The sequence below is a fragment of the Garra rufa genome, chromosome 25 (genome assembly GCF_049309525.1).
Source record: "Garra rufa chromosome 25, GarRuf1.0, whole genome shotgun sequence".
Lineage (NCBI taxonomy): Eukaryota > Metazoa > Chordata > Actinopteri > Cypriniformes > Cyprinidae > Garra > Garra rufa.
Genome location: NC_133385.1, coordinates 3,276,276 through 3,289,561, shown reverse-complemented (window position 1 = coordinate 3,289,561; position 13,286 = coordinate 3,276,276). Strand labels below are relative to the sequence as shown.

The following is a 13,286-nucleotide window of genomic DNA, read 5'->3' as shown; positions in this document are numbered from 1 at the left end:
CTTCAGTGTCACATGATTCTTCAGAATCATTTTAATATTCTGATTATATATATGTGATTTTATTTCAGTTAACATTTGTTTTTGTTTTTAATAACCAAAAAAGATTTTATAAATATTTTGAATAAGATGTAATTTTTATATTTTATTTGTAATTATTTTTTATGTAGTAAATAGCAAAGTAGTCTTTATATATTTTTATTTTAGTTAAAATGTATGTTTTTTTTAAATAACAAAATGATTTTATTAATATTTTGAATAATATTTAACTTTTATATTTTCAATTTTAAAGAAGCTGTAATCTGTAAATAAACCTAAGTACATTTTGTCATTTGACATATTATTATTATTATTATTATTATTATTATTAACATTTTAAGTAAGATATTTTCAATTGTAGTTTTAATGAATTTTTTTGAGAATTTTGATTTGTCATATTTATTATTTTATTTTATTTTAATTCTGTTTTAGTCATGAAAAATACAAATATTATCAAATTCAAGTGAATAAAATGTTATCATTTAACATTTGTCATTAAATTTTGCTTATTTCACTCAAATAAATGAGTATGTATTCCCTTTTGTCACTACCGAAATAATGACATGTTTTGGTCGTGACAATTTTAGGGAATAACCCGCCAAAAACAAAAATGTCACTACCTTAACTTCTCCAAATGTTTTGGTCGTGATAATTGTAAATACTTTTGAACCTAGCTCAAGTTTTTTTTTTCTTTGTAAATCATGACACTTTTTGTAAAAAAAAAAGAAAAAAAAAAAAAGAAAACTTAATGGAAAAAAAAACAATAATGGAAAAAAAAATAAAAATACAAAAATGATTTCAATATCAAGTTGAAATTTAGTGGTTAGGGTTCGGGACAGCCAGCTCCCGAATGAAAAGTCCCAATAAATTATGATTTTTTTAGGCTATATATTAAGCTTTCTGATATTTGAAATACTATTGAGGGGTTCAATAAATAATAGAAGGATCTTCTTAGATCTAAGATTTGAATTCTTAAATGCTTTTTAAATAAGTTTTCTGGTTATGGGTCAAAGGCATTAAGATGTCCACATCAAAAGAAATTCACAAAAGTGATTATATGCCCATAGAAAGCACATTAAATGTAAGTAAAGTGTCTACTCTTAACCTTTGTGCGACCTTATGGACATTTGTGTCCATTTCAGTTTAGTTTTTGTTATAAGTGAGCCTGTGTTAATGACAACTGCATACATTTTTGGCTCAGGTGTTTAGTTTATTTTTTTAATTTTAATATTTCACCACCATTTCCTTCAAAAAAATCAATTTTACCCTCCGTACAAAAAATACTCACACTCAGGACCTTAAGGACAAAAATGTCCACATCGAAACCCATTAAAACTGCAATTTTTAACCCAGGGCCATTTGACTATAAAATGATGCAATATTTGCTAATAGGCATTCATTCTATCGGCAAGGCTTCAAATTGTACATTTTTACCATTTTTTACTAGATTGTGCCATTTCTTTTCAAATTTGGCATATACATAAAAAAAAAAAATCTAACCCTACATAAACATATAAATGTCTCAAAATGAATGTTGTTGTTCTTCACTGACACCCAAGAATCAAATAAGCAAAGAAAACAATTCTGCTTAGCATTTAGTATATGGAAATTACTATTTTTAATTTTTTCATAAAAAAAAAAACACCTGTGGCATTATGCAAACAAACCAGCATTTAAGGGTTACAATTCAGAAAATGAATGAATGTTTGGTATCTATGGATAGAACAGATGCTGGTTAAAAAAAAATCGACATCAAAGTGGAAAAAAATATTAATAAATCATATTTTTATGGACATTTTTGTCCATTTTGCACCTATTTGTAACTTTTTTTTTTGAACGCACAAGGGTTAAGGTTTCAAATAAGTTTTTGAAGAAATAAAATGTCAAAATTAGGTTAAAATAATGTAACATTGTCATTCAGTGTAACAATATTTATGTAAAAATTCAAACAACATGCTTATTCTGACTTGTACATATTAAAATGTATAAAAGAATAAGGAAGCATATTAAATTTTATTGTGTTTTCTTGGCTCAGGTGTTTATTTTATTTTTTAAATTTTAATATTTCACCATTATTTCCTTCAAAAAAAAATGTATTTTACCCTCCGTACAAAAATACTCACACTCAGGACCTTAAGGACAAAACTGTCCACATTAAAAACCCATTAAAACTGCAATTTTTAACCCAGGGCCATTTGACTATAAAATGATGCAATATTTGCTAATAGGCATTCATTCTATCTGCAAGGCTTCAAATTGTACATTTTTACCATTTTTTACTAGATTGTGCCATTTTTTTTTCAAATTTGGCATATACATAAAAAAAAAAAAAATCTAACACTACATAAACATATAAATGTCTCAAAATGAATGTTGTTGTTCTTCACTGACACACCCAAGAATCTAATAAGCAAAGAAAACAATTCTGCTTAGCATTTAGTATATGGAAATTACTATTTTTAATTTTTTCATAAAAAAAAAACACCTGTGGCATTATGCAAACAAACCAGCATTTAAAGGGTTACAATTCAGAAAATTAATGAATGTTTGGTATCTATGGATAGAACAGATGCTGGTTAAAAAAAATCGACATCAAAGTGGAAAAAAATATTAATAAATCATATTTTTATGGACATTTTTGTCCATTTTGCACCTATTTGTAACTTTTTTTTTTGAACGCACAAGGGTTAAGGTTTCAAATAAGTTTTTGAAGAAATAAAATGTAAAAATTAGGTTAAAATAATGTTACATTGTCATTCAGTGTATTCAGCTTATTCTGACTTGTACATATTAAAATGTATAAAAGAATAAGGGAGCATATTCAATTTTGTTGTGTTTTCTTGGCTCAGGTGTTTAGTTTATTTTTTAAATTTTAATATTTCACCATTATTTCCTTCAAAATTGAAACCCATTAAAACTGCAATTTTTTAACCCAGGGCCATTTGACTATAAAATGATGCTATATTTGCTAATAGGCATTCATTCTATCGGCAAGGCTTCAAATTTGACATTTTTACCATTTTTTACTAGATTGTGCCATTTTTTTTTCCAAATTGGCATTTTTTAAAAAAAATCTAACACTACATAAAATATAAATGCCTCTAAATGAATGTTGTTGTTCTTCACTGACACACTCAAGAATCTAATAAGCAAAGAAAAAAATTCTGCTTAGCATTTAGCATATGGAAATTAACTACTATTTTTCATTTTTTCAGAAAAAAAAAAAAAAAAAAACACCCGTGGCATTATGTAAACAAACCAGCATTTAAAGGGTTACAATTCAGAAAATGTATGAATGTTTGGTATCTAAGGATAGAACAGATGCTAAAAAAATGAGTGAAAGTGGAAACAATATTAATAAATCATATTTTTGTCCATTTTGCACCTATGTGTAACATTTTTTTTTTGAACGCACAAGAGGTTTCAAAGAAGTTTTTAAAGAAATAAAATGTCAAAATTAGGTTGAAATAATGTTACAATTTCATTCAGTGTAACAATATTTACGTAAAAAAAAATCAAACATGCTTATTCTGACTTGTACATATTAAAATGTATAAAGAATAAGGGAGCATATTAAGTTTTAAATGAATAAAAAAATTCTTACTGATGAATGGGCAAATTTAAATAATGTAGAAAAATGACAAAATTTTAATTCTGGGCTGGAGTAACCATTTCATGTGTATTAGTTAACAAAATTCAATGTATTGTTAGGTCTGTCAATAGATTAAAACAATAAATCATGAATCAGATTTATGTTTTTTAATTCCCTGTTGTCTTTCAAAATTACTGACTACAAGTGTGAAAAAATAAATATTAACCCTAAAAAAGGCACTGAAAATAAACATGTTTGATATATTAATGTTTGACTTTTGTTGTTGTTTTTTACGAAATTGGGAATCGATAAAATTCAAATGATACCCAACCCTAGTAGAATTACAACTAATTAGTATTTGGGGTGAAATGTATTCATTATGTCATAAATTGATTTCTGTTGTAAACATTCCTGACACCGAATAACATTTTAATGGGCGTCTTGCGTAAATTAGGGAGAAATGTATGATATTTATTTTTTGCTAAGAAAAACAAAAACAAAAATGCAATTAAGTTAAAGAGAAAACTTTTTAATATTTTTGGGAAAAACAACTACAATTTAGAATTAGAATTAGAATATTAGAATTATTGTTTTTATGATTAAACCCTGTCTTTTTGTGCTGCAGTGTCAATATGAACCAACAGAGGGCGCCAACAGTTATGCTCACACCGGACACACTTCAGGACAACAGAGTGTTGTTTAAAAAATGTTTATTGGCTTTTAAAACCACTTAAAAAATCTCACCTGTGAGTACTTTCCATTGGAAAAACAAAAAAGGAGAAAAGAACAAAACATCGCTGAAACGCTTCTGCAATATTAACAAGCTACTGTCCACATAGAGCAGATAAACCAGCACATCAGAGGCTCAAATCTACAGATCCAAAACGGACAGACAGAATGAACATGTTTCTCTACCGGGACCGACCTGACGAACGGACATCTGCGGCGTCAAACCCTGTGTATCAAAAAGACGACTGGAGTCTTACTGGCAAAATAAAAAACGCTAATTAATCAGTGCCTTAATAACATAAAAAATCTGTACAGCTTTCTTCACATAGGCATTTTCTCATATATATATATTTATAAAATTGAAGATATATTCAAAAGGAAAAACAAGAACGACATTCATGAACAGAAACAGACTTGTTTTTTTTTTTTTTGTAACTTAGTAAACATCGTAAAATGCATATAGCTTCTGCAGAACTACTTTTTGTCCCCTCTCGTCCTGTTTTGATTGGCTAAAGGAGTGGTCACAACAAATACTACCATAGATAGTTTAACATACATGCGCACATACAGTCGTTTTATAACATGGTAAAGCATGTTGGCTTGTTTTTGTCTTTTAAATCTGGTATTTTCGTATTGTCTTCTCAAGTACGAGAAGTCGTACACAACGCGGATCTCATTGAGATTAGAGCTCATTGCTACACAAGGCAATTATTCATTGAGAAACTCCCCATTTATTGTCGTCAGAAGAAAAACAACGCGCGCACCAATTGTTGTTTGTCGACGTGAAAAAGAAACGCAACTTTTAGTGCAATAAGATGAACGTTTTCAAACCATTTCCAGTGTCTGTTCTTTTGATTCGTCTCTGCACACAACATTTAGCTAGGTCACGATAAAATTAACTTTATATTTTAGCCTCATCTACTTTCTTTTTTTTTTTCTCTCCATGCTATAATATCCTCTCTTCGTTTACACATCACCGATAAACTCCTAAGAAAAATGGTACATTAGCAAGCTACAGACCTGACATTTACTAGCACAATCACAGGAAGCCAGAAACGTAACAAGCGAAATATCGTGCTGGCTACGGACTCGTTATGATCAGCGTTTTCTTCTTAAGGGCACTCGAATCTACCTACAAATCATCACCGTTAGCGTCTGGATAAAATGGAAATCTCATGATGACAACTATGTCCTTTTTACAAACACTAGTCTAGAAACGTAGCCTTCGTCAACTTCGTCAACATGCTCTCCATCCATAGTTAATCTATACATCCGCCATATACATAATTTACACAAAAGCAAATTCACTTCAGCATAGAAACAAAACGAAAACAGATTCTTTCAGATGACGGGCGATTGAAGATGGAAACCACAACGGATCGCAACCGCAATCTCTTGTTCTCTTTGGTATGGAGTTAAGGCTGGAGAAACGACACAGGTTGATCTCGAGTTGGTAAGAATATCTAGCCGTCACCATACCATCGTCACTACCAGTTTGAAATGATGCGCTAAAATAGCCTGCAAAATGGCTAGCAACCATCCAAGATGGAGAACTGCTAATTCACGACAAGTGCACCAAGTTTGTTCTTTAAATTCAGAAGCCTTCAATAAGGCCTTAGACTCTGGAAATAAGGCAGGCGAGTCTTATCTTTCCATTTTTTCCCAAAACAAAAGCAAAATATATCATCCCTCCCCAACAAGTTTGAATTTAACAGTACAAGTTTTATGGCCTTAGATACCTTTTTCCTCGAAAAATGTGTAAAATCACTTTGACGCAACGAATGACGGCTGATGAAAGGTACAGTAAATGCGATTCTTTAAGTCAGCACCAAGTAGCACCTAAAATCTTTGCAGTTCATTGAACTGACTGATTTACGATATGTAGATGTGATATTTCACCTCTGCTGTACTATTTGGGGGCAATCCTACCAAACTCGCAAAAACTCGTTTCCCCAACGTCGACGATTCGTTACTTGGAATATTGCATTTCGTTGAAATACGAGAGCAAATTAAGCATGCATGTTCTCAATCTCAACTATGGTTTTAGTGGGAGGAAATATATAAAAGAGGGATATGCTTGTGCACCAGGTGATGTTTCACTATCCTGAACGTACTTCACTACCAGCTGGAACCAGAGGAAATATCTGACCGCCCACTGTGAATGACTTTTGAGTGGGGAGAAATGACTGGAATGATCCATGAAATCAAACAGGAATACAAACGAAACGATTGTAAAAAATTCTGATAGATAAAGCACATGCCTGTAAGAGATTTACCTCAGGCTGGCACTTTACACTGGACAGTCCAAAGCGTCCAGATTTTTGCTGCACAGACACGTCATTCAATACTTTTACACAAAACGTCGCGATACAAAAAAAAAAACGAAAACCATAAATATAAACAACGACGACAACAGCAACATCAACAGTAAAGGAACAGGAAATAACATTATCCCAACATTTCCACGGTTGGCTGGTCTTTATTCTCCAGCCAATCGAAGCCAGCAGAGTTCACAGTATCGCTGCAAATCTGCTGAAACAGAGGGTCGTTCTTCAGTTCTTCCAGTGTGGCGTCTTCATATTGGTCCTGCTGCTGACTGGGGTCGAACAGCAAGTTGGGGTCCAAAGTGTTCAAGTCATTAATGCTACTCGAAAGGTCAGAAGTCAACCGGATGTCGCTGGAAAAGTCAGAAGCGACAGCGCTGAGTTCCGACGCCACTTGTCCGACGAGTTGCGAGCTGGGGTTGAGGCTGTCCTCCCCCAAGAGATCCTTGACGGTAGTGTTGAAGTCCAGCTGCTCTTGCTGCTCCTGATCCACGACCTGCTGCGAGGTTTGGGGCAACAAGTGCTGCTGGGTGAGATCCGGGTCGTCTTGCAACGGTTGTTGGTCCTGGAGTTGCAGCTGTTGATCCTGCAGCTCCAACTGTGGCTCTTGGAGCTGAAGCTGCTCTTCCGCTTGTTGCAGTCCAGAGCCTGATTGTGCTTGAGTGTCACCACCGGAGAAGGTGACTTGCTCCTCGCCCGTGCTTATGAGGTAACCCGTCTTCTGGAAGTCAAAAGGCGAAGGGCTTGAATCCAGAGGCAACTGCTGGTTCTGAGAGTTGGAGCCTCCGGGGAAGCCCTGTGTTGTCTCCAGAATTTGGGTTAAGTTCATCCGTGCTGTGTAATTTGCAGGTAGGTTGTTTACGCCTAGCCCTCGCACTGCATCGTCTCCATCCGTGTCCATTTTACTAAGGAGCACGGTGGTGATCTTAGCGCTATTGCTTTGCTGCGCCTGGTGACTGACGGGCAGCAGCTCAGACTGCATCATGATGTTTAGCGGCACTGATTGGCTCCTCTGGGCCAAGCTGGTGGCACTGACCACGGACTGGTTGTTGGACAAAATGTTCAGGACCTCAGATGTCAAGGGGCAATTAAAGGGAGAAACAACAGACCGTGGGGCGGTGACTGTTTGTGCGGTGGTGCCACTAAGGTTTCGCTGGCGGACTGCCGGGCTAACACTGCGACACCGGAAGGTCGCCCCTCCAGATGCAGATGTGCTTCCTGCCCCTTTGTTGTCCAGCGGAGCTGGAACAGCGAAACTTTCTTGCTTGCTACCGAGGGTGGTTTGCTGTCCTTGTTGCACTGGAGAAACGGTTGTCAACCTTCCCAAGGTTCCGTCCTGATGCCTCGATTGAGACTGGAGGGATTGACCTGGGATGGCAAAGGCGTGTGGCTTACGGAAGTGGTCCTCGACCAGATCCTGGTAACTGGGCAGAATACCAATGGTGGAGTTGGTGGAGATAACAGGAGACCCTGCGGTGCTGTTGTACCTGTTGTTGATCCACTCCAGCTTGGCTTTATCTGGGTGGGTGGCCATTGGCCTTTGCATGGGTTTTACTGGACTGCTAGACACGACGCTACCATCGTGATATCCAGTTATACTGGAGTTTATAGGAGTGAACGCAAAGGGATTGCGGCATTCGATGGGGCTCGGAGGAACGCTGCTGCTGCAGTTCGACAGCGGAGTGCTGATGGGTGTATGGCGCCCTCCTAAGATGCTATCCACTGGGGTAACAGGTGCCATTCGAGAACAAGGGCTTTCTCTGGTCAAGCTATGCCCCCCTGGTAGCATCTCGGAGGTAGGAGTTGGAGTAGGTGTTGGGGTCGGCGTAGGTGTCGGAGTTGGCGTGTGGATTGGCGTGGCGCTACTGTGGGAGGAATGGTAAAATTGTGTACCTGTCTGATGGGGCGACAGGATTGTTCCTTGGCCAACTGTGGCTTGACCTTGTAGGGATATATCAACGCAACTCAGGTAGGACTGCAAGCTGCTGTTCAGCTTCATTTGTTCCTCCATCTGTACAAGCTCTTCTACAATACTGTCCTGGGTCATATCATCATCATTGAAGGGGAAATAGTCTATGCTAGCTTGGCCTCCTGCAAAATCAACAATGTCCTGCTGAAGAGTGAGCTGACTGGTGGTCTCATTTGCCAACGGATTTACTGCGATCGGCTTGTGTTCGGTTTGCATCTGATGCGAGTAGTCTTGCAGCGAACTCTTGAGCTCACTTACAGCAGATACCTCCTGAGAAACGTCACTGCTGATTTGCTGCAGCAAAGCTGCGCTGTTAGCAGGAGCAGTTTCGCTCGGGCTAATATCAGCAACTTCGTTCTCGATTTGTGAAGAGCTCTGAGGATTAACAGTCTGGGGGGTGTTCAGGGCTCCGATGGGAGTGTCGGAAAGAGCTAAGATTTGAGTCGGAAGAGAGCTACTCGGTTTCAGTGTAACTTTGCATGGAGCGCTCTCTGGTCTTGCCGGGGTGCCGGGTCTCTGAATCTTCTTGGCTGCTATTACAATACCAGGTTTGGCATTGCTGCCAACATCTAAAGGTTGCTGGGAAATGAATACTCTTTTAACTGGGATTGTGTGGGTTTCCAATACAGACGCAGAGCGTTTCCGAGGACTTTTTGGAGCGAGACCGACATCCTTAGAAGTGCTCGCGGTTGCCACCGCACAAATGGATGACAACTCTGCATCTACATTCTGGCTAGTAACAGTTAAATACAAAGTACTTTCTGGTTGATCGTTGTTATTGCTGCTTGGGGCAAGAGCCCCCATGATTGTACTTGAAGGGTTTGTGGAGTCACTCTTGGCCCTTGTCACTCTCTCAGGCACAGGGGACGCCTTAATAAGAAGAGAGGGTTCACTGGAAGCCCTGAATTTAGTGGCTCTTTCATTCTTGCTTGCCCCTGACGCAGTGCTTTGTTTATCAACAGCAGTAGCTGAGCTACTGTCATTCACAGCTTCGAATGTCACTTTTACTTCATTGGTAACAGTGGACGCTAACGGGGTTGGGGTCGTGGAGGGACGTCCAGCTTTCCCAAATGACTGAAGAGACATGATCGACGCCCCATTCTGAGCTTGCTGGGTTTGGATAGATTCCTCCAGGGAAGCTGTGCTACTAATTCCTGCTGAAGCAGGTCGCAACGGGGTAGGAGTACTACTACTACTACTGCTACTGGTAGGCGCTAATGATATTGCAGTCATCTTGACTACATTTACAGAGCTAACATGGGGCGTGGGCATCACCGTCTTGATGGGGCTGTTGGTGATGAGGAGCGTTGGGGGCGAACGAAGTGCAATGGCGCTTGTTGCGGAGGGTTTAGGTAAAATCTGGGCATATCGGTGTCGGGCCAAGCGGTCACCAACTGGGCTGGCAGGGATATTCTGGGGCGTTTTTGGGGACTGCTTAACAGGTTGTGTCACAACCTGGAAGTTAACAGGTACGACTTTTCCCTCTGCCGCCCCAACAGGACTTGGAGAGGTCATCAGTTGCCTGTTTCTCTGAACCTGCAAAGTAAAGCACAATCTAAATCATCCGTCAATTCAGCAATGTCAAATCATCAGTGTTCTCAACCAAAATTTCCTTACTGTGATAGGACTTGGAACAGCAGACACCACAAAGCCTATGGTTGGTTGAGGGGACAATAGTGCAGGACTTCCAGAGGTCAGGCTGGATCCAGGGCCAGGTGTGCCCGCCTCTGCCCTTCTGGCCTGGGCATCGGTGGGCAAAGGAGAGGTGAGCTTCTGCTCCTGCTGTTTCTTTTGGATCTTCCGCTGAAGCTGCTGTTTGGCGTCTACAGAAGGGGAAGGGAGGGTCTTCACTTGGGGCTGGAATGAGTTGGCTTCACCAGTTGGCACAAAGGCAGAGGCAGGCGTAGGGGTTTTCATACCTGGTTTTAATCAAAGAAATCAAGTTAAAAACGAAGAAATGAACATTGTGCAACCAGTCTGCGAGGTAAATTTTGTGTCTTGCCTGTTGGGGTTCCAGTCATAACAGTAAGAGCTGCCATGGACTTAGTGCCTATATAGTGACTGTTGAGAAGAAAGCGTGCAAGTTCCTCCACGCTATCAAACTGGCGACTCAAAACCTTCTGAGCCCATTCGCAGACCAGACCGCAAGCTGCCGAGCGCATCTCGTCCTCAGCACTGGGAGACTGTCCGGTCGACTCCAACAACTCACACTAAAGAAGTGGAGCGATAAGAGAGGATCTGCTTATCAAACTTTGCACAAACTTTATTTGAAAACCAACGCAATGCTCAATAAGGGCATGATATGAATCTCTCGTTTAGGATTTGGCAGGAACAGGATACTGACCCCATCTCCTGATTTGTGTAAGTCCAGGTTAGGGAGTGACGGCATGTGCACAAATGCTTTTTTCCTCAGCCCACTGTAGCAGTACGTAGGGCATTGTAAAGGTTGACAACAATTCACAAGGCATCAGTGCAATTTTTTTTAAAAAGCAAATGCATTCAATGTCATGCATACAAGTGTCAAAAGTTTTTGACCAGTAGGATTTTCTGTTTTTATATTCTGCTCACCAAGCCTGCATTTATTTGATCCAAAGTACAGCAAAAACAGTAAAATTTAGAAATAGAAAATTGAATTTGTGCCATAACTATATTACCATTGTTCAGTAGAATGTACATAGGTCAAAGACGTTAAGATGTCCACGTCAAAATAAATGTACAAAAGTGATTTTAAACCCTTTTTCATCTTTGACCCACATACTACTAGGGCTGCAACTAACGACTATTTTAATAGTCGACTAGTCACCGACTATTGAAACGATTAGTCGACTAATCGGATAATTATTCAATTTTTCTCAAATTTAGCATGAGATTGCTTTAATTATGTGGAAAATTATAGTAAACACAAGAAAGAAGGGGGTACTTCAATGAAAAATGCATATTTTGCTGCTGATAGGCCAATTCATACTAAAAGTAAATAAAAATGCCCTGTCTAAAACCAATTAGGCACAGTGCTCGGTCAGTACAGACATAAATGCATAAATTAAGAAACTCTATAATTTTTTAATGGACAGGCACATTTGTTTTATAAGAAAAAATAAATTAAAATCAAGTAAACATTTTCTTCCTGTAAACCATCAGCAGCAATAAAACAGTAAACAAAAATGTATATCCAAAACAAAACGTATTGGCTTCCATGTTATTTAAATCTTACCGAGGCCAGCCAAACTCCGTTTCATTTAACTGTCCGACGTGCTTTCTCTTTAAATGTTCGTGCATCACAGAGGTGCTGCCGTGATGCGCAAGGACTGCTTTACAAACCATGCAGGTAATATTTTAATTCGCCGTAGCAGGCTAAAATGCTCCCAAACTTTACGCCTGTTTCATACATACTCAGTCTGCAGTGCGTCTACAGTCCGTGTGCGTTACGTATGCGGTGCAGAAGAAGCACAGACTCGTTTTGCTTTCACACAGAACGCATTTGCAGTCCGTACACTGTGAACGTTCTAATCCGTTAACATGGGTGTGGAAAAAAAAACGTACTGCAGACGGAGTATGTGTGAAACGGGCGTGTTTTGGTACGCGCAGCTGCTGCGTTGGACGCCGCCATTTCTGTATGTTATCGCTCAGCATAGAAGCTGCGTATGTGCGACTCTCGGCAGAAAGATGCCTCACTCGGTTGTCTGGCGACAACATCGACAATGAAATTCATTGTCGACTATTTCTATTATCGATTTTTGTCGACAACGTCGACGAATCGTTGCAGCCCTACATACTACTACTACTACTACTACTAAAATGATTAGAACTTAAGGAATTTAAGGAATAATCACACATTTCTTCTCAGTTTTAATTTTAAATAAAACAAAGTTTGTTTAATTGTCAGTAATTAAAATAAAATGAATGTTTTTTGCTTTTATTTAAATATATAATAACCAAAAAATTTAAATACACTACATAGAATTTCTGATAATTTCACAGGGCCCTAAACACGTCACTTTTGTTATACTTTTAATAAACTGATGTGAAATTGTAAAAGTTTTATGATTTTAATTGAACGTGCTTTGATTAATAATATTTAATTTAGCCATTTAAAAAGGAGTATAGAAAAAAAAAAAGAAAAAAAAAATGGAATCGAAAAAAAAAATTTGATTTTTGAACAATTTGTTAAAAACAATGCTAAATTTATAGGGCCCTAAAAATGTAATTTGTGACCCGGGACCACAAAACCAGTCATAAGGTTAAATTTTACAAAACTGAGATATATATATATATATATATATATATATATATATATATCATATGAAAGCTCAATAAATAAGCTTTCTATTGATATATTGTTTGTTAGGATAGGACAATATTTGGTCGAGATACATCTATTTGAAAATCTGAAATCTAAGGGTGCAAAAAATCTAAATACTGAGAAAATCACCTTTAAAGTTGTCCAAATTAAGTTCTTAGCAATGCATATTACTAATCAAAAATTACATTTTGATAGGTTTACAGTAGGAATTTTACAAAAAATCTTCATGGAACATGATCTTTACTTAATTTCCTAATGATTTTTGACATAAAAGAAAAATCAATAATTTTGACCCACTTAAGACTGGTTTTGTGGTCCAGGGTCACATTTATTCCT

At 37.6% G+C, this 13,286-nt stretch overlaps 1 protein-coding gene across 1 annotated transcript; it reads right to left on the bottom strand.

The window, feature by feature from the left end:
* Positions 1-6,805: 6,805 nt before the first annotated feature.
* On the bottom strand, positions 6,806-10,567 carry LOC141301025 (DNA-binding protein RFX7-like). Its single transcript, XM_073831279.1, has 2 exons — positions 10,268-10,567; positions 6,806-10,186 (listed from the first exon to the last, which is right to left on the bottom strand). The coding sequence occupies exons 1-2, from the start codon at positions 10,565-10,567 to the stop codon at positions 6,806-6,808; spliced, it is 3,681 nt and encodes a 1,226-aa protein (XP_073687380.1).
* Positions 10,568-13,286: the final 2,719 nt, after the last annotated feature.

What these genes read in the sequence shown, in the direction of transcription:
- LOC141301025 (XM_073831279.1), bottom strand. Translation starts at nt 10,567, where the DNA reads ATGAAAACCCCTACGCCTGCCTCTGCCTTTGTGCCAACTGGTGAAGCC. An exon ending in CTGTTCCAAGTCCTATCACA is followed by an intron (nt 10,187 to 10,267) that starts GTAAGGAAATTT and finishes TTTACTTTGCAG; the next exon opens with GTTCAGAGAAACAGGCAACT.